General features: G+C 35.1%; 1 protein-coding gene across 1 annotated transcript in view; it reads right to left on the minus strand.

Annotated features, from left to right (window-relative positions):
* Positions 1-7705: 7705 nt before the first annotated feature.
* The window catches only part of LOC149784346 (NAD(P) transhydrogenase, mitochondrial-like), a 52392-nt gene continuing 37043 nt past the window's right edge, over positions 7706-23054 (minus strand). Inside the window, exons 12-16 of the mRNA XM_089932393.1 lie at positions 22323-22511; positions 19888-20039; positions 16358-16622; positions 13906-14117; positions 7706-8509 (exon numbers count right to left, since the gene is read on the minus strand). Coding sequence (XP_089788519.1) covers positions 8357-8509; positions 13906-14117; positions 16358-16622; positions 19888-20039; positions 22323-22511 — 971 coding nt within the window. The 3' untranslated portion in view covers positions 7706-8356. The remainder of the gene's footprint in view (positions 8510-13905; positions 14118-16357; positions 16623-19887; positions 20040-22322; positions 22512-23054) is intronic.

Raw genomic sequence — 23054 nt, forward strand, 5'->3', positions numbered from 1 at the left:
TATAATTTTCGAATAATTTAAAAGGTGTCCTAGAATTTACAACTTTAAAAGATTTGTCCAAGGACTTACAGTGCACAAAAAAATGACTTTAATAATTTATGGTGTCCCAACAAAGAATATATGGTAATTATATTAATGTTAGGAATTAGTGTAGGGATCATTACGAATGAGTTTGCACCAGGTTAATCGAAATAGTTTATTCCTAGGTGGCTTACTAGCTTGGTTATCTGGGCAACATGATGTTTCTTGTGTAAACCCGGACAATCTAGCTGTAGTACTACACAACAGTGAAATGGACAAGTAAAGAGGTATCATTCAGTTCTGTGTGGACATGCCTGTTATATGTGTAGATGCAGATGTCTATTACATGTAGCTAGACATAGTCCAGTTCTGTGTGGACATGCCTTTGTTATATGTGTAGATGCAGATGTCTATTACATGTAGCTAGACATAGTCCAGTTCTGTATGGACATGCATTTGTTATATGTGTAGATGCAGATGTCTATCCAGTGTAGTTAGGCATATTTCAGTTCTGTGTGGACATGTAATTGTTCCCCGTGTGGGTGCACCTATTCAACATTGTGTTAGCTTCTCTAATTAAAAATCCAAATCACACACACACTCAACTTGATGTAATTCTTTTTATTTTATTTCAAATGATTGCAAACATCTTCCTTGCCACTAGACATATTTAAATCACCAATGTCCAATAAAACTATTTGCTGCTCTTCCTTCTTTTTTAAGAGGCTTTTATTCCCTTTCATCATGAAGAGTTATTGCTTGTTGCACACAATTTTTCTAAAATTTAAGCAACAGCTGGATCATGTGTATGTTTTGCATGGAAAATTTGTGCAATTTAAAGCATTCTGATACTCCATCTTGAGAAGTAATGTCTTTACTTTATTATTGGCAATGGCACATACAAAGCAAACCACAAGAAAGTCCACCGGAGGAAAGGCTCCGAGAAAACAATTGGCAGCTAAGACTGCACGTAAGAGCACGCTTTAACCAGAGTTGTAAAGTATATGTGCACACAGTCCTTTTTTCATTGTGTTTGAATTATTGTGCTATTCATTTGTGCTTTTTTTCAATTGTTAAATTTTCAAACCTTTTCTTTTGCATTTTTTAAGATCTTGCGAGTTGCTAGTTGCAGGATACATGTCCTTGCAATTAATTTTGACGAAGCAATCAGGCTTCCTATTTCAAATTTTCCCATTTGCAATTTTTGTATTTTGTATTTTTATAGATTTTGCTAGTTGCTAGATATAATTTTCCCTGCAATTAATTCTGACATAAAATTAGATTCTCTACTTTCAATTTTTGCTCTTTGTAGCTAGTGGTGTGAGACCTTGTGAGTTACATTCACATTCAAATTATCAGGGACCTCTATTCGTACTCAACTAGGCAATTAAAGAGATCTAATCACATAAAGTAGAATGGAGAAAATCATAACCACCAAAACCATGTTTAAGGAGCAAAGCTTTGCAAGGGGGTAGAACAGGATTATTTAATTGCAGAACATCCAAAGCAATGTCAACTTCTGGATTTCAGTGATGCCAGTGAGTGCCCAAGACAGTCTGATATACTGACTGCAGTGAAACTAAAGGGAGTCCAAATTGAAACAATTCATGGAATCCAAAATGGGGGAAAATATAGGTATGTAATATATCCTAAAGAGCTTGACACCCCCATGCTACAATGCAAAGAGATAGCGGTTAAATGTTTGATAGCCTCTGTGACCAATGCACCACCAATTAAGAGAGAGGTAGAGCCAGAGACAAAGGATATTTTCATATCAGGGCTCCCTCTGGAGTTAGAAAACGAAATACTAATAGAGAAACCTGAAAAGAAGTTCAAAGTCCAGGTAAAAGGACACAAAATGGCCTCTGTCTGGGGATATCAAACCGTTAAAATGGGTATACGAATAATATCCATAACGAAAGAGGATATAATTAAGATACCAACATTCTTTTATGTCCTAGGATTCTTGTTAAAGTCATGGTACCGTGGCTGTGAACTTGAAAGAGCATGTCCATGATGCAAAAAAACAGGGCACAAACCTAAAGAGTGCAAAGAACCTTTTATTCCTGGCGCTAATGCCGCAGCTGCGGCTCTAGTACAGGGACCCCCACAGAAAGAACTCAGCTCAACCTTCATTGAATATTGAGGTTCCAAATGTGGTTACAAATGATCAAGCTGCTCAAAATGAGGCTAAGGCTGATCAAGAAGTCCAAAGTGAGGCAATTATGGACAAAATACCAATTAAGGATACAACTTATCATATTAAAGTACCATCTAACATTGACACCACAGACGCAAACAGTGCCCAGGCACAGGCAAGCAATCTAAAAGGGGCCCAAGAAGCCAAAGACCTTGAATGGGAGAACTTTGAAACTCCCAGGAAAACCTGCAAAATGGTGTCCTTTGATAAAGAGGGGGATCTACTTGACAAAAATCCCTACTTCCTACTTCATGTAGAGGAGGGGAAAGAGACACCAGAAACAGAACCAAAATGAAGAAAGGCCAGTTGAATTGATAGGGATCAAATCTCTCACATTAACATCGGCACCATAAAAAAAGGTAACTAACCAACTCCTCCCAAAGCTCTTCTTTGGAAGAGGTGAGTGAGATTGAGATCATAACAAACAAAATACAACAGAAGGTCATTCCACCCGTCAGTGCCACAATCCTAACTAGGAGAAGAAACAAAAAGACCAGACAATAGATGCAACAAACAATGACAAGGACAATGATAACAATACAGACTCAGGATGACATGACAACAGACAATGAAATGGAAACGGACATGGTCTCGGAAATGGAAAATACAACTAATCTAGAAAGCGACTATGAACCAGATTCAGAAATGGAAGAAATTATGGAAGAAGAAATTCAGAGATCAGAAGAGGCTCTGGAAAAAGTCCAGAGCCCTTCTAAATCACAACAATAACCTAATTATAAAAAATTAAATATACATTCTGAATAGTATCAAATTTCAAGTGATGCGGCACCTGGTAAAGTGTAGCATAAATGGAGGGAATAAACTTCCGAATTGCGACCATCAATAGCAATGGGATAAATCAGGAAAAAAATAGAAAAATTAACCAAAGAATTGAACTTTGATGTTATTCTGATACAAGAAACTCACAATAGTTTCACACCAGAACTTAAATATATAATAGAAGATTCAAGAGTTATTTGTAATGACTACATGGTGGGGTGGTGACAATCATTAAAAATAAACAGGGGCTAAGTTGGGAGCAATTAGATGTGGGGGAATACTTTAAAGGATGACTACTGCATGTCAAGTTATAACAATGGCACACTTTAAATATGTATTTTCCCGCAAATAGAAAACAGAATTTCACTGAAAACCTATTTACAAAACTTCGTGGGAAATTTAATATTAGGAGGAGATTTTAACTGTGCCGGGAATGAAATAGATAGGATAACAGACTTAACTAACAATGATAACCTTTTTAAAAAGGAACTGATTAATCTATTTAATAAACACGACCATAAGGATATATACAATTAAATCTAATTAGACAAAAATATATATCTGAATATAAAGAGGGCCAGGCAAGCAGAATAGACCGATTTTATGGAACAAATCTGTACTCAATAGTATATAAAAACGCAATAACCGATTTGAAATTGTCCGACTATAAATTAGTTTTTATTGAACTAAAAATAAAAAATAGATGTAAATGGGGTCCATGGCAATGGAAAGTTAACATCAAAATTCTAAATGATATAGAATTTGTAAATACAATACAAAAAGAAATTGCAGCTTTTAAATAAGAGGGGAATATTAACATAATAAAAGAATGGGATAATCTAAAAGGTATAATAAAGAGAAGAGCAGTTCAATATTCTAACACAAGAGCGAAAAAATTAAAAAAGGATAAGAAACAATTAAAAACAACCTGACGAACATCAGAAGAAAAAGACAGAAAACAAATTGTAAAAAAGATAAAAGAAATTGAAGGGTAATTTCAGAGGAAAATAATCCAGGCAGGGAAATTTACGGATATATATAGGAAAGCTTATAACTTATAAAAAAGAGAAGAACTAAGAAAGGGTGGGGATAAATTTTTAGATAAAATTAAGGTTAATAATGTGACGCATACAAGAAAGAAAAAAAACCATTTTGAATAATACTTTTTCTAATTACAAGGATTTATACACGTCACAAAGTATAGATCACGACACAACTGATAATTACTTAAGTGAGGATGAAACAGATGTCACAATCTATGCGGGAGGGGGTTATAACAATTATCTATAAAGGGAAACAGTGACAGAGATGATATAATGAACTGGCGACCCATCTCACTCCTTAATACTGATTATAAAATACTAAGCAGAATATTAACAAATAGAGTAAAACCTGGGTTGGGAAAAATAATGTTAATCAAAGGAAAAGATATACAAAGCATAATTTTAAACATAAAAATTCTTGACAATATAAACGAAACTGGATCAAAAGGTGCCATGGTACCTTTCGATCAAGAAAAAGCTTCTGATTGATTAGATGACAACTATATTAAAAAATTACTAAAGCAATTTCCGAAAATGGATACAAATCCTGTAAACTGGAATAACTTTGTACAGGTAAACAGAAAATGCAGAAAAGAATTTGATATACAATGATCAGTGAGGCAAAGCTGCCTACTGTCAATGCTATAATATGTGATAGCAACTGAAATACTAAGCCAGAAGATCAGAAACAACCCACAAATACAAGGTATTCAAATTCCACATCTCGGAGACAAATTCAAAATGATCCAAAATGCTGAAGACTGCACAAACTTCACAAGAGATGATAAATCTTACCAATATCTACAGAAGAATTTGAAAATTTCGGCAAAGCATCAGGATCTAAAATAAACCATGATAAAACCGAAATATTAAAAATAGGAAACTGGTGCAGAAATCACTCTGGTCTGCCTCCACAATTCCCAAGAGATAAAGTGAAAGCTCTGGGAATTTTCTTTGGTAAAAAAAGCAAATTAGAAAACTATCGGCATCCAAGAAAATGCCAAAATCTGGGTGCTAACACCACTCTGCATAATGGAGTGGGCCCAAGTGGCCAAAACATCTTTATTCAACTATCAACTATTCAGTTAGATCCACAGATGTGGAAAATAAAATCTTAAATATGCTCGATAAAGGAATAATATGCTATATATGGAACCACAAGACACACTACAGAGTAAAAGAAACTCTCTACAGAGCAATAGTAGAGGGGGACTGGGAATACCCAGCTCCCTACTGCTAAAACTATCAAATATAATTAACAGATTTTTAAAAATACATTTTGAACCAAAAACAGCCTGGGAAGCACTATATATTTTTTGGTTTGGCTTTAGTATGAGGAACAAACCAGAAATTTATAGAAATAATAACTTGAAGAAAAAAAGTTAGAAGCCCAAGACATTTTAGATTTATTAAAGAAATTCTATTGAAATAAAGAGACAGTGGAAATTTGGCAAACAGAAACTATAAACACTTTTGATTGGATTAGAGAGGACACAACTAAAGAAATAAGATGCAGAGTAGAGAAAGATAACTGGGGGTCTGATATTTAAATATTTACACATCACCTGGCTTAGAGGCAAAGCGGTAAGACATCACATCAGAATAATTCCTAATGTCCTTTATGCAAGGGAGCAAACTATACAAAACTCCATGCGATGACCCAATGTGATAAAACTAAGAGCAACAGATTAATGTTAATTATGGAAATTTGCCAAAAATATAAGTATCATAGAAACAATATTTTATTTTTAGATGTAAACTATGAAAATAGTTTTAAAAATAATTGATTATGTAATGACCACAATGTTTTCCTGTGGTCAAGTAATAAAAATAATAAAATAACCTCAAAAATATAATTAGATAAAATGGGGAGAGGGATGGGTTTTTTTTCCTTTGGTTTATCACCCCTTATGGGTGTGCCACCGCAAAGTGCAGGCTGCAGCCTTCACATCAAGTTCTGTTTCATCTAGAGAGGTAGTGAGTGAGTAAATTGACTTGAATTATTTTTTCCAAAAATATATTAATAGATAAAATCAGGAAAGGGATGGAGGGGGGCTTCAGTTTACCACCCTTTATGGGTGCGCCACCGCCAAGCACGGACAGGAGCCCTCAGCTCATCCTTCGACTCAAAACTTATAATTTGAAATATTTTTCTCAATGATATATAAAAATATTTCACTCTGGCTCCTTAAAATAAAGAATATAATATCCTTAACACTGACCGGATGGATCACAACAATACTGGGTGTGCCACTGCCAGTGTGCGGGCGGGAGCCCTCACCTCACCCCTCAACATTGGTCTAGAGACATTCTACTTTAAATCTTTAAACTTTTACAAAATAAAAGTTTAAATTTCTCCTAACCAACACATGTGCAATCAAAAATGGTAACAACTATTTAGATAGGCAAACTAACACAATAATTTCAAATACTCCTCAATTTTAATGGGGGAGAAAAAAATAAATAATTTCTTTAAGTAGGAGGGATACTGGAGACCTTGATGAGGATAAAGTATGACGCACAGACTTCGCAGGGCTATGTCACAAGGCACTATGCGAAGTGAACAGGCTTGCAAAAGAGCATCAGAAAAAGCCACATGAAGCAAATCGACTCGCAAACACAATCACGGGGACTAATATAAGGTTACCCTTAGGCTTATAACTTGAGGACTAACCAATTTTGAACCCTTTTGGATCTTTATTTGTTAATTATGATAAATAATAAAAAGAGTAGGCCTAACCTGAGTCAGGAGAAACAATGAAATAAAGGAAATGTGGACCCTCACTCTGACAAGATAATACTAGCTCAATGCGAGGAACAAAACAATATGACCACTCACATAAAACACTAGGTTTTCTTTTGAATAACGACTGAGCACAACGTTCACTTGAAAAAATTCTAAATTGATACAAAAATGTTAAATCAAATCAAACCAGTGAAATAAAGCGGAATAATTAGGCAAACCAAAGGGGAACTGATAGTTGATATAGAGGCTGTCCTTACACATATCTATAGCATACACACAATATAGCAAAATACACATAGCAAACAGGACATAGGGGACCTCTAGCAAAGGTAACTAAAAACTTAGAGGGATGGATTTCAAGCTAAGTGAATGAAACCTGGCTCGGATGAACAACCCCAAAGAAAACACTAGTAATAAGATATACCCCATCAAAAATTAAAATTTAAGTAAATTTTGATCCAAATTCTTTTTATAATAAAAAAAACAACACACCTATGGGAGATACAATCACACATAAAACCTTTTTCATTTTTTTTTGTCAAGTGTGGGGGCATCTGTCTGGTACCCCCACCCCCAATTTAAAGCATTTGAGGTACTTCCTGCATAGACGGTCTGGTTCCCTGACCAATACCACCAAATTTATACTGATCCAAATAAAGCCAATATCCAGATTCACTACAACAATCATTTTCCTTAATTTTTGCTTGTATTCCACAAGTCCGTATCTTAAAGGTCATATCTGTAAGACTTACAGCTAAACCATAGAGGTTGGCAGGTCAGCTATAGCTTCACAATTTGATGCTGAGAATCTTGTTCCATTAATTAGAGTACTGTTTAATGTTAAAGTGTGTTGCAGCATCATGTAAGCATTAGCTTCATTCCAAAAGTTTAAAATAAGAATGAATAAACACTGTCTTTATAAACACACATTTATTGATCTGTCCTGAGAACAACTACAGATTTATGCCTTCCTTTATAAATGTCAACAAAAGATGCCTCCATAGACGAATGTGTTACAATATTCATTCAAACACCTATCCTAGCATTGCAAAGGTAAATATCTTTTATATCCAAAGTTAGCTTTGCAGGAAGAATATTAATCAAAAAAAGAAACTGCATATGGGATAGGATTACACATTTTTTAAAATTATAAAATTAGCTAAAAAACATATTTTTCAAAAGATACAAATAATGAAATTATTATACAATATGAATTTCCAAATGTGGGAGACATAATTTGCATCCTGAAGCAATAATATATGATGTGACCAGTCACAGGCAAATCAGATGCTTTATCACATGTACTATTTACTGAAAATCCAAAACCCGACAGCATCTGTAGTTTAACTAGGATTCTTCTGCTTAATCCATTATCTTACAAAACAGTCTTGATAAAAATATAAATCATGCAAGATTAAACTTGACATTTTAGTTTGCTCTCATAAATGTTTCTTCTGTGATCAAATACCAGTAAATGACGTCCTGAAGACCACTCTGTAAAATCAAACACAGTCATGATTAGCTGTTCCAATTCTAAAAAATAAATTAAAACTAAAGCGGCCATCATTATTGGTCTCCATAATGCTCTTTAATCTTAGCCAAAAGGGCATCACAAGTCTTCTTAGCATCTCCCAGCAACATGGACGTGTTTTCCTTGAAGAAGATGGGATTATCCACAGCTGCATATCCAACACCAAGTGTTCTTTTCATCACAATCACCTGAAATATAACCACATTCATTAAACTTCCACTGTAATTTACTGAGATTCTGACTCGTATTCTATGGTGGATAGGTAGGATTTTAAATAGCAGATTCAACACTTTGAAGCTGCTATCTTGCTAAAACAGTTGAGATAAACCAGCATGTAATCAATGATTACATAGCTCATGTCCACTTTTAGAGTATAGTCAATAATTACATAGCTTACCTCTACTTTCATTAGTTTTCCATTTCCACTGTAAGCATGATCATACAGAAAATAAAATCATGCCCCAGTTCTTGACTGGTTGCAGGTGAGAGTATCCTTTGCTTTTAAGGAAATAGTAGTATGTGTGTGTGTGATTTGGATTTTGTAACATAGCTTTAAAAAAAATTCAGTCATATCGCTATGATGTCTGCATTGTGGAAGTTTTAATGATGTCTTGCACTGGGGCATAATGCTGCAGATATGCAGCATGATGTCCCACCCAGTGATGTTATCCTGACATCAGTCATAACACTAACCTCCTATGCTGAATGCCTAACAAGGCAGCTGTTAGTACCACTTTTATAAGTCTTTGGTATGACTTGGCCGAGATGGAAGTTAAATGCATCCAATTATGAAGTTAATGACCCAAGAAAATAAGTCACAAACTTTCAGGATAGTATGCATATAACATACCAAACAATTGTGGTCATGAATTAAATGCAAATACCTGATCAAAGATGGTTAAAGTTGGAATAATAATCACAACGAGTCTCTTTTGTTGAACAAGTGTGGTTGTAATAAAGATACATTTCATCAATTCTGGATTCTAGCATGAACAGTGCCTGAGAAATTATCAAAGTTAAATCCATGTCAGCGAAGATTAAAATATGCTAGATACTGATCCACTAATGAGATAAGGAAGTTGTGCTTAAGAAGATGCATCTCCAAGTTTCAAGATTTTAAACAGAACAGCATTTGCAAAGAGCATATAAAAAACAATGTGGTCATGAATTAACATATAAGAAATAAAATGTGAAATAAAGGACACTGATATTTTTTGTATGGATGTAGTACAAAGAGAGATGTATAAAATCATCCAGTTTGACAAAATAAGCTGAACTGTAAAAATTTAAAACTTAACCAAAGTCAATGAAATGTGAAATGTAGGTCAGTGACCTACTTTTAAGATGAGATGTAATACTCATCAAGAAGCATCTATACAAGATATTGCAGTATTATACAGCAGATAATGTAGTAATGAACTAAATGACATTCACCCATATATATATATATATATATATATATATATATATATATATATATATGGTGCAACACATTTGGCTGGTCATGTGTTAAATGTATAAATGTAAACCAAGTCTGTAAAAATGTGAAATGTAAGTCACAGTGACCTTTCTTTGTGGCAAGGGTGTGATAATAATAACGATATATACTTTCTTATAGTTTGATAATTTTATTATTAACAGACATCTAGAAATAAACCTAAATACAAAATGTAATAAAATAGTGAAGCTCATTATATAGGTCACAGTGACAAACATTTGTAAGGAGGCGCAATACTCATCTCAATGCATACCACCTACCAAAGTTCATGATTCCAAGTATAACTGCATTTATACAATGTGCAAAAAACATTGAGCTGAATGCAAAAACTTCACCAAGAATGTACAACTAATGTACATATATATATTTATCCTCATCCCCTCGAGTTATGTGCTTTGAAACCCACTCCAAACTGATGCCATGGACTTAGGAAGAAAGAATGACTGACATTATGTGAGGGTGTACAGATGTATACGCTTTTATTTGTGATGATGCTGATGTCAGGGGCTGTACAATAGCTTACCTCTACTTCATAGAAGTGAACCACAGAATCCAATGTTTCACCTGCATCAAGATGCTTGTAAACTCTAGTATCTAACCTTCGTATAAAACTTGAACATTACTGCGTATAATGCAACAAGTTCCCTTAAGCAGGTGAGACTGTCACAATAGGGATTTCATCATATCAGCATATAACTTTAGGAATATTATGCTCAAGTTTCAGTTTAATACAGCAAATAATGTTAACATGTGACTGAAAACAATGCTAAAACATTTGACCTTTGACACCCAAGATCAAAATAGGAGAAGCATGTTTCACAGAATTAAGTGTCAACATCATGAGTCATCCCAAGTATGAAATAAATCCATGAACAGGTTTAAGAAATATAAACAAATGGAAACCTTTTAATCAATATGGCCATACCCCAAGGTCAAAGGGGCATGTCAATAAATGAATCGTATCAACTTCATAATTATTCATCCCATGTAACAATATGATAAGGATACACTGTGAAGCTTGATTTAAATGACCTCTGCTACCAGCGACCAACTGTCATTGACAACTAAAATAATGTTTGGATCAATTCTACTATACAAACACAATGATGTGAGCAATCAGCTATTATATGCGACCAGTGATCATGATGTTCAGGCAAAACTTTTCAACTCTGCTGTAATTAACCAAAATGCAAAACCTCGTATGAGCACTACAAACTTCTGATTGTTTTTAGTCTAATAATCTGCAGGCAAAATGTAAATTGTTCTGAATCAAGATATACCAAAAGAATGTGGCAAAAAGTTAAAAGTTTACTTGCATGTGAAAGGTAGATTTGTAAGCCACAGACCTATATAAACCAGATTTATGTACGTGTCACCATACATGCCAAGTCTCCCCAATTTTCCGAGAGTTATTTGATTTTCAACCCCACCTTTTGATCTACTGATATGCCAACAATATCTCCCTAAAATAAAAAAACGGCCAAGCATAGGTATTTCCAGCTAAAACAATACACTGTTCACGACTACTGTAATCCATCAATCAAATTATTACCATCAGAATGTTCTCTGCCTTTTTCGTCAATTCGAGAAATAAACCTAGAATGTAATTCGTCCCCATTGAGAATTATATTCTGAACTACTTTTGTTCACATGGAGCAATACGGCAGTGGAACGAGACACGTCACAATCAAAATATCATCAGCCTTTGCTGTTGTACTATCATCAGCCTTTGCTGTTGTACAGTACATAGTGTGCTCCACTGGAGGAAAAACAGAAAACACAAAAAAATTGTATATTCCTACAACTACTTTTGGGGTTATTTAAAAAATTATGGTGCCATGTTGAAATGTCTGCTAAGAGATTCGATGGAAAATATGCCTTCACAAAAAAAAAAAAAAATATGTTTGCAAGTTCAACAGTGCTTGGATAGGCGAATTTAAATGTGTGACGTGTAGTGAAAACGGAGAAAGCTTTGCATAGCTTGCAACACACATTTGAACATTTCTTGTGGGAGAAAAAATGATCTTTCAAGGCACTTGAAAAGTATGTGGCACATTACAAATGAGAAACTGTCACATAATCTGCCTAAGTAATGCAAATGTTTGCACCAACATCAGTAGACAGTGTCACTAAAGCAGAGGTTCTGTTTGCAAACTTCGCAGCAGAGCATAATTTACCATTTTTGGTTGCTGATCATTTTAGTGAGATGTGTAAGGTTATGTTTCCTGACAAGCAAATTGCTCAGAAATTTCGCTGCAAAAAAACTAAGGTAACAAACATTGTTAACAATGCACTGGGTCCACTGTATGACAATCAAGTAACTTTACTATGCAAGGAAAACCCTTTCTCAGTGACAGTGGTGATGAAAAGTGTAGCAATTCTTTTAACTGTGTTTGACAGTGACATTCACAGAGTAACAACCAAATTCCTGGCTATGCCCATTTGCAATATTCCTTTGGAGTTCATTCCATAGTCACTATACAGGTTCCTTTGGAGTTCATTCCATAGTCACTATACAGGTTCCTTTGGAGTTCATTTCATATTCACTGTACAGGTTCCTTTGGAGTTCATTCCAAAGTCACTGAAAAGGTTCCTCTGCAGTAATTTTATGGTCAATGTATAGGCTCCTTTGGAATTCATTCCATAGTCACTGTACAGGTTCCTTTGGGTATCACTGTAATGTCCATGAAAGGGTTTTTCTTCTTGGTTGCTTTATTGTTGTCATGGTTATTAAAACCTTCATATAATGCTAAAAGTGTCACAGTTAGAAATCTGGTCATCTGTTCTCCTTTGAATGTCAGTAATATTCTTTTTTTATTATTTATGTCATAAGCAACCTAATTTTGGACTTCTGGTTCTAAATAGTTTCAATTATTCAATGTGGTCATAGTTAAATTTATGTTACCTTATGACACTCCAATAGCCTAAGTGGTTAAAGCATTAGATGCAAGAGGTTACAGGTTCAAACCCTGGCTGAGTAATACCCAAAACTAGCAGCTGCCTCACTCAGCATTATGAGATTAAGTGTTAGGACTGGTCAGCCTGGTGTCAGGTTAATGTTAGTGGGACATGAAACCAATGTCTGCAGTAGGATGTTCCAGTGCTAGACATCACTATAAACTGCCACACTGCATACATCATAGCAATGTGACTCAAACTGTTAAGGCCAATGTGGGTATGTGAGAAAGCTTGTCAGTAGCTTCTCATGGATCGGTGGTTCTTCCCGGGTTCTTCCTCCACCATTAATACTGGCTGCCATGCATAGCCTATTGTGTGCTGAAAAATGGAGTTAAACCCCACAACAACATCAAATTGTTAAAGTTACATTACAAATCTCAATCATGCACACACACGTTACCTTACTTCCCTTTGCTAATCATATGGTAATAGATTAAATGTGAACTATGATCACACATGTAAATGCCCATGATAAATGTTGATTTTAAAGCTATATAAAAATAAACCTTGTGGTGAATGGTATGTAGTTTCATGGCAATCCTCCAAGTACTTTAGGACGACTAGTCATAACAAACTTGTGCTTAAACAGGTAATCCTACAAGTTATTCTGGTATATGACCAGTACAGCCCAAAATAGTGAACTTCAGTAATTGAGTTGAAATTGTTTCTAACAGTATCCACCCTTTTCAATAACATTACTGTGCTCATGACCCTAGAGGCAAGAATGTCTGTCCTACAATGATTTGTCTTACCTTCATAATGATAAATACCAAGTATATATGTTGAGGATCTATCAAGGGGTTTAAGAAACATATGCCAATAAGACAAGAATATGGTGAAAGGCACATTATATTCCCACCCTGTGTTTAACACTTCTCTGTGTAGTCAGTCTCTAGTATGGTTTGGTTGACTTGGGAGATTAATAACAAAGAAATTTCAATAACCTCTAACTTTGCTCAACGTATGCCATCTTGAACAAACTTAATGTGTTGAAACCAATATTTATTTAGCAGTTGGGTGCATTTTGCATTAGTAGAGGAAACAATATTTCTTAACTTCAAGAAAATTTCACATTTTAAAACACACCATTTTTATGTCATGTTCAAACATTATCTAATCAATAATTACCTGTTTAGAAGTCCATACACGTAGGACAGGCATGCCTGCAATGATAGAGTTAGGATCCTCTTCAGCAGCAGAGTTAACAGTGTCATTTGCTCCGATGACAAGTACAAGATCAGTCTGTGGGAAATCATGATTAATCTCATCCATTTCCAGAACAACGTCATATGGTACACCAGCTTCCGCAAGCAAAACATTCAACTGTCCAGGCATTCGACCTGGATAAAAGATAAACAATTACAGCATAAAATCCATTTATTTTCTTGTTTTGTTCTTTTTTATCTATGTAATTTGTTATATTATAAAGTACAGAACACTCTAATCAACAGCAACCATTATAAGCAGTTGCCAACATAACCAGATTTAATGAATTTTAGGATCATGAGAAATCAATCAAGATTAAATGAACAATAATTCATGGGGTGCCAATTTTCACGGATTAAACTATGAAATGAAGCAACAAATAAATCATACCTTAATGGTGGCAAAAACCATCCCTCTCATTACGGGGCATATTTACAAATTAACTTTACAAAATTTAGTTTCACCTGATAATTTCATTTATAACAAAACAATGAGTTTTGATATCTGCAAAACAATTTTTCAGCCCTCCCCCATGGTTTCTAGAACAAAAAATAGGCTTAATGTGTCCTCCACATTTCACAAGAGGAAACTAATGGAGGCTGAAGTCACAGTAGTTCAGTGGTTAGTTTGTCACACTGATGTCTGAAAGGTATGGAATCCAATCCAAAAACTGAATCAGTCTCGGTTGATTACCATGGTGGTGTTGTTCAACAAGTTCTCTTGGAGCAAATCAAGTGAATCATAGAGATTCATTTACTCCCATAAAGGTTTGAACAAATGAGAATTTTACAAATTGTATCTCAGAGTAAGGTCGTATAAATCATTACTGGGTGAGTCAGTTTTATTAGCTTAAGTTAATGTCAAAGACTGTTGATCCAAGCTTCCTGACCTTTCCTACACAATTTGAAAAGTTTGACAATTTATATTTGGGTGTGAAGTCAGAGCGCACTGCCTTTTGAAAGTTGGAGTTTGTTGAAACCATATGGTGTCAGCATAGGGTAGCCATTTACTACCAGGCATTGCAAACTTAAATTACCGTAGCCCTACCTGTATAAAATCGATGGAAGACGATTTATCTTTAAGAAATTGCAGGTTTAATATTTGTTTTAATTCAGTGAATATAAAGAGAAAACTGATGTGTAAACAAAATTGGACCAGGTTCTCAAAATTTGCATTGCTAGTCCCATGACTATGCAAATCTCACATATTTACATATCCATGGCATCAGGAATCCAAATGTCACATCATCCAACAAAAATCCCAATCCAATAATAAAGGAATGTCATGTAATGTTCTTTTATATAAAAAAAACATAAAAAAATACATATTTTCAATTGTTTTAATTATCTGGCAAACCATCATCAACAACCTGGAAATAAGCCAGATTTATTCTGAGAAGATAAATCATCTTGCTATCAATTTCATGTGCTTGATGTTTACCAGGCCTGGCACAAGCGGCTAATGCCGTTGCTGCATGGTTGAGGCAAATACCAACTTTCTGACAGAAAATGGGCTTAGGCCCCACACCCCAATTAAAATATCAGTATATCTAGTAGGAAAGGTCCAAGGACACTTGGACTAAAAGACCAGACTTGTCAAACTGCCATTGTGTGCAATGGTCATCAATATCCATATTCTGATCAACCATTGTCTTTTAAGAATTAGGATCAAGGAGATATATATTTTCCAATGTTCATATTTGCTGTGAAAACCAGCACACTGCCTATACTGCTGTAATGAGATATCTTTTCACCCTCCTTTCACTGTAGTATAATGGGTACTGCCTAAATTGTCTGTCTCTGGAGTTACGATACATAATGACCAGTGTGAATGAGGTCTTTGTATTTTCATTAATGCTTGTTTTCAATTGGATAATGAAGCTGAAAGAATGTTTATGAAGTCATCCTTTTTTCTGTGCACAAGTTACATCTGGAGAATCAGTTATTGCTTTCCTTGTGAACATGTAGTGAATATTTTCAAGTAACCTTGGTGGTTTTCAAAAGCAAGGCTTGTACTTCTGATTTATGAATGCAATATTTAATAAATAAAAGTTAGTCTAGATACAAGGCTGACATTATTTTGTGGGAAAGGCCAATAATGATTCAGCAGACTAGTAAATTTTCTCAATATACTAGTCCTTCTGACTTCAAAGTAATTTATCTTAAATTCTAAGCCTGATATGGCCCTAACTTTCAAAACATCTCACAACAAAATGGCACCTACAGATAAATGATTAAAACTTCCAAACTTCCTCAATTTAGAGACCTAGGAATCTTCAGTAAATTGCAGCTGAAGATGATCAAATGCTACACGGCAAGAGGCAAAAGTTTTACTGTAATTCACTAGACTATGAAGCCATATGTTATGGCCTTACCAGCCACTGGATGGATGCCAAATCTGGCATTGATTCCTTTCTTCTTGAGTAGCGACACCATCTCAGCAATTGGGTATTGAGCTTTGGCTACACAAAGACCATAGCCTGGGGTGATGATGATGTTCTTGGCAGAGGCAATCAGGTCAACTGTTCCTGGGATGTCAATCTCTGTGTGAGTACCCTTGATCTCCATTGGTTTACCACCAGCAGTTGACAATGTGCCATACCCACCCATAATTACATTGGGAAGTGACCTGTTCATGGCCTGCATAAGAAGAAAAAAAGAAGAAATTATGATAAGGATCAATGGAATGTGGTTTCAGCTCACCTGTGCATCCAGCTATCATGTGTGCGCCTGATATTTGACTTCTCTGAAGAGTGATACCAACATCTTGCCACCAGTCAATACTGTATAGGTGTTAGGCTCAAATAATTGAACAACTCCAGCAATACTTCACAATGATTCTTATCATAACCAAAATCAAAGAAATACTAAAAATAACTTTAAATCTGACTGATTATAAAATTTCAGCCACTTGCTTATCATCCCATGCTTTATTCTCATTCTCACAATCTACATTATGCGCACCCCCCCCCCCCAAAAAAATAAACACCCAGTAGGAACAAAGTACAGCTTGTTTAGGAATACAAAGTTAGAAGACAGGCATTCAGGTCCATGACTTGTCTTAATGATAACGGGTGAAAAGAAACTCCTTCATGGTCTTGTCAATACATACAACATCCAATGTAATTATACTATGGGAAAAAAAGTTCAGATCAAAGTGTGCCAAAATATTTTCTTATGTTACGTGTTCAGGCTCGAATAAACAGTAACACAAGAAAGTGTGAAAACAACAAGCTCTGAAAAAATACATTTTATTTCCCTGGAAAAATTGTGTAAAAATAAAAATATGAACTTACGGTTTTATAGAATCAAATCTAAAAATAAACCAAGAATAATCCACGAATAAAATTTTGAAGTCCTAATAACAAAATGTTCTACTGATTTCAAACTCGAATCCCGATGAAGAATCCAAGATGGAAGACGATGGTGTATGGAGAAATCTGAATTGTTGAATTCTACAGTTCCTTGTAGAAACAAGAATGATCATTCCTGTTTCTGATAGCTGAAACTTTTTATATAAAAAACTGTCCTTGTTCCACAATGTTACATGAGTACATGTATTTTCCAGAGAAAAAAAATTAATCTTTTTGAATCCAAGTAATATGAAATAACTCCAAACAGCACAACACGCAACTTCTAGTGTAAGAAAAAACCCAGCTGCAACTTCTACTGAGAATAATTCTCCAAAACGAAGGTTACATGGTCTTGTAAAAAGTAAACAAGGGGTCAAGTGATCATCTTCTCGAAGGTTATAGAAACTACGTACTTGATAAAGATCACGTCTACCCAGTGTGACCCTGACGAAATTCTTTCTCAAGCATGCTCATGTTAATAGTTTTGTGTTCAATTTTCAAGTATACTCATGATAATAATCCTTTTCTCAAGTATGCTTATGTTAATAGTTGTGTGTTCTTTTTATAAGTATGCTCATGTTGATAGTTTTGTGTTCTTTTCAAGCATGCTCATATTAATAGTTGAGTGTTCTTTTTCAAGCATGCTCATGTTAATAGTTCTTTTTTCAAGTATGCTCATGTTAGTAGTTGTTCTTTTTCAAGTATACACATGTTAATAGTTCTTTTTTCAAGTATGCTCATGTTAATATTCCTTTTTTCAAGTATGCACGTTAATAGTTTTTTTTTTCTTCAACTATGCTCATGTTAATAGTTGTTCTTTTTCAAGTATGCTCTTGTTAATAGTTTTGTGTTCTTTTTTCAAGTATGCTCATGTTAATAATCCTATTTTCAAGCATGCTGATGTTGATAGTTTTGTGTTCTTTTTTCAAGTATGCTCATGTTAAAAGTTGTTCTTTATTCATGATTACTCATATTAATAGTTGTGTTTCTTTTTTCAAGTATGCTCATGTTAAAAGTTGTTCTTTATTCATGATTACTCATATTAATAGTTGTGTTTCTTTTTTCAAGTATGCTCATGTTAATAATCATTTTTCAAGTATGCTCATGTTAATAATCATTTTTCAAGTATGCTCATGTTAATAGTTGTGTGTTCTATTTTCAAGTATGCTCATGTTAATAGTTCTTTTTCAAGCATGCTCATGTTGATAGTTTTGTGTTATTTTTTCAAGTATGCTCATGTTAATAGTTGTTCTTTTTTCAAGATTGCTCATGTCAATAGTTGTTTCTTTTTTCAAGTATGCTCATTTTAATAGCTGTGTGTTCTTTTTCAAGCAAGCTCATGTTAATAGTTCTTTTTCAAGCATGCTCATGTTAATAGTTGTGAGTTCTTTTTCAAGCATGCTCATGTTAACAGTTGTGTTATTTTTTCAAGTTGGCTCATGTTAATAATCCTTTTTTCAAGTATGTGCATGTTAATAGTTTTGTGTTCTTTTTTTCAAGTATGCTCATGTTAATAGTTCTTTTTTCAAGTATGCTCATGTTAATAGTTTCGTGTTCTATTTTCAAGTAAGCTCATGTTAATAGTTTTGTGTTCTATTTTCAAGTATGCTCATGTTGATAGTTTTGTGTTCTTTTTTCAAGTATGCTCATGTTAATAGTTCTTTTTCAAGTATGCTCATGTTAATAGTTGTGTGTTCTTTTTCAAGCATGCTCATGTTGATAGCTTTGTTCTTTTTTCAAGCATGCTCATGTTAACAGTTGTGTTCTTTTTTCAAGCATGCTCATGTTAACAGTTGTGTGTTCTGTTTTCAAGTAAGCTCATGTTAATAGTTTTCTTTCTTCAAGTATGCTCATGGTAATAGTTTTCTTTCTTCAAGTATGCTGAAGTTAATAGTTTTTTTTTCCTTCAAGTATGCTCATTTTAATAGTTGTGTGTTCTTTTCTCAAACATGCTCATGTTAATAGCTGTGTGTTCTTTTGTGTTCAATTATTCTGCTGAGTCAAGATTTTCAAATTAGCCACTGTGGAAACCATGGTTAATAAAATATCAGCACAATTTTCCAATAGGACAAACCACACTCCATTAGATGACCTCTGATTAAACCCTATGTTAATTTGACCTTTGGATGTCAGATTGTCAAGATATTTATTTATTGCCAACTAGACATCACAAGTCTTCAAGTGAAAACCCCACATTCATATGATGATTCAGTCAAAAGAGTGGTGATAAGATTATCATCAAGATGATCACATTAAATGTCCAACAAGCAGCATTATCATTTGGCACCAACTAGTCCTTGGGATGAATGTGTGTGTTAAGTATTATGGCAACCCTCCAAGTTGATCAGGAGTGGCAGCTATTAACAAACATGTACTAATAAAAGATGGATGATTGACAACAGGCAATTCAATAAGCTCTTCCTGACTATGACCAAGCAGAGCTAAAATCACCCAATCTGTCCTGTCACTGAGATAAACAGGATTCATTTCTTGTATGAAACGTCTTCAAATCTAAAAATTCTGAAAGATGTAAGAATAATGTATGTGCATACCTTGCACATAATGTAGGAAAGGATGGCTCCAGAGGATCCAATCAAGGCACCCACAATGGTCATCAAATTGTTGTTCAGCATAAACCCTTCCGCACATAGGGCCCAACCAGAGTAACTGTTCAGAACAGTAATCACCACTGGCATGTCAGCGCCTGAAAATTAAAGCAAGAGAAATTCAAAGTCAAATATATGTAGAACCTCTACACCGAAATAAATTCTATGCTTCTTCATAGAATATGTGTAAATTAAAAATCTGTTTCTACAGTAAAATGTAACCACACCAAATTCTCAGTACTATCTGATACCAAAAACTATAAAATTGATTGCATTACCTCCGTTGATCTAGGCTCAGTTTCTCATTTGTGATGTCATTCCAGTTATTATCTATAATTTTCATCAAAATACAGACCATGTTTATTTTCTATTGTGATTTATGAAATATAAATTTTAGAAAATGCTACCACCACCAACACCCAAAAAAAACCCCAGATCACTCTACTGCAATGAACGTCACAGCATTTTTGCACTTCTTCCCAACTACTGTTCAAAATTAATTTTTCTTTTTAATCTAACAATAATCATATTGACTGTAGGTATAGTAATGGTTGCATCAATTCACTGAATATCTACTGGATTACTGTAACTGCTTGAGAATTGTTTTAGTCACTGCATCATACATATCAGTGGCTGGTAATAGCCCTGCCAACACATTCCATCACATGTATCAGTGGCTGGTAATAGCCCTGCTAACACACTGCATCACACATATCAGTGGCTGGTAATAGCCCTGCTAACACACTGCATCATAAATATCAGCGGCTGGCAATAGCCCTGCTAACACACTGCATCATACATATCAGTGGCTGGCAATAGCCCTGCTAACACAATGAATCATACATATCAGTGGCTGGCAATAGCCCTGCCAACACAGTGCATCATACATATCAGTGGCTGGTAATAGCCCTGCCAACACACTGCATCATATGCATCAGTGGCTGGTAATAACCCTTGTAACACACACTGCATCATATGTATCAGTGGCTGGCAATAGCCCTGCCAAAATACTGCATCATATGTATCAGTGGCTGGTAATAGCCCTGCCAAAATACTGCATCATATATATCAGTGGCTGGTAATAGCCCTGCCAACATACTGCATCATACATATCAGTGGCTGGTAATAGCCCTGCCAACACACTGCATCATACATATCAATGGCTGGTAATAGCCCTGCCAACACAGTGGATCATACGTATCAGTAGCTGGTAATAGCCCTGCCAACACACTGCATCATAAGTATCAGTGGCTGGTAATAGCCCTGCCAACACAATGAATCATACGTATCAGTGGCTGGCAATAGCCCTGCCAACACAATGAATCATACGTATCAGTGGCTGGTAATAACTCTGCCAACATATTGCATCATACGTATCAGTGGCTGGTAATAGCTCTTCCAACACATTGCATCGTACCAGTGGCTGGTAATAGCTCTACCAACACACTGCATCATATTTATCAGTGGCTGGTAATAGCCCTGCCAACACACTGAATCATATGTATCAGTGGCTGGTAATAGCTCTGCCAACATACTGCATCATAAGTATCAGTGGCTGGTAATAGCTCTGCCAACACACTGCATCATACGTATTAGTAGCTGATAACAGCCATGCCAACATTTGTGTCTTGCTTTTAAATGCAATAATTCACCAACTATGCAACAGAAGTTTATAACAACAAAATTGGGGGTTTCAAGTAAGGAAGATTAACAAATAAGTTTAAACAGAAACCCTCACATTGAACTGTCAAGTCCAGGAAATCTTCAACACTGTTACAATTACCAAGTTTTACATGACACGCTATATTTCTGTTGGGCCTTTGGTATGCAATTTAAAAGTGACAATTGCATTCCTTATTAGGCTACTAACACTTATCATTATTAAATCAAGTTTAATTTAATAACTTTGTGGTTTCTGGAACTTTTTCCAGCTTTTATGTTATGATTTCTGTAACAGTTAAAGCAAAGCAGATAATGGTTGGTTTATATTTAAGTTACCACACAGAATCTTGTAAGCATTTCATGACTCCCATATAATGGCATCATTTAATGTCAGTGGCAAGTGATGCCAATTTAAAGTAACATTTCACTGCAGAGTGTATTAAATTTAATGTGAAAGAAACAGCACATTGAGTATTTGGTTCACAAAAATCCATCCTGTATAAACAAGGTACAGAAAAGCAATATTTTCCACTACACAATTTTTTTAATAATGCAGCTCCCAAAACTCTTATTTATTTGAAATCTTGTACCGAGTAAAAGTTGTTGCTAAAAGCAGTGCTGGAATTCCTTTAAGTAGACAGAGGAAAGATGATCAAAGGAACAGGTACATAATCTTTCATGCCTTGGGTTGGAATTACACTTGGCAAGGGAAATCTTACCTCCAATAGCTGCTGTGAGAGTGACTCCCATGATGCTGGAGAGAGCAGTAGTCGTGCCTAGCATGGCCATTCCAATAGTTGGTGTGTTAGTCATCATAAAGTATCCCATGGCACCCACATTACCCAGCAGCATACCCAAGTTCATGGCATGACGACCTGGCAAAAGCAGGGGCTCTGACTTCAACAGACCTGCACATAAAAAGTTTGAGCATGAAGTATTACAATATTTTATTAATCAGAAAAAGCATTTTTTTTTTAAATTGAGAAGCTCTCCCAATAAGAATTTTGCTTCAAGAAACATGACATGCCCGAGAAAAGTTGTCTATAGATCAGGTAATGACCCTAGAGGCCCTAACCAGGGACATGACCCAAAAGCTGGAATGCCTGGAGACAGGAGTGGAATTATGTGATTAAAGACCGTAAATTGGATATAAAAAAATTCTAACCCCCAAAAGTACTTTTTGACACAAATGCCACATCTTAGGACATAATTCATGCAGACCTGCCAACATTGAAAAAAAATCAAAATCAGGAAAATCAGCATTAAAAATCAGGAGGCAGGGTAAAAAATCAGGAGGTACAGGAGTAAGATGTATATATATATATCATGATAAAGCTGTCTACTTTTGTTATTTCAGTCCATTGTATGTTGCAGACTTGCAGTTCTGCAAAAGTTCATTATTTATTTGTCCTTGCGTGCCAATTTGCCGACAAGAATAGCTTCTAGGGATG

This window comes from Sinohyriopsis cumingii, chromosome 14, assembly GCF_028554795.1.
Source record: "Sinohyriopsis cumingii isolate HCF-2022 chromosome 14, ASM2855479v2, whole genome shotgun sequence".
Classification (NCBI taxonomy): Eukaryota; Metazoa; Mollusca; class Bivalvia; order Unionida; family Unionidae; genus Sinohyriopsis; species Sinohyriopsis cumingii.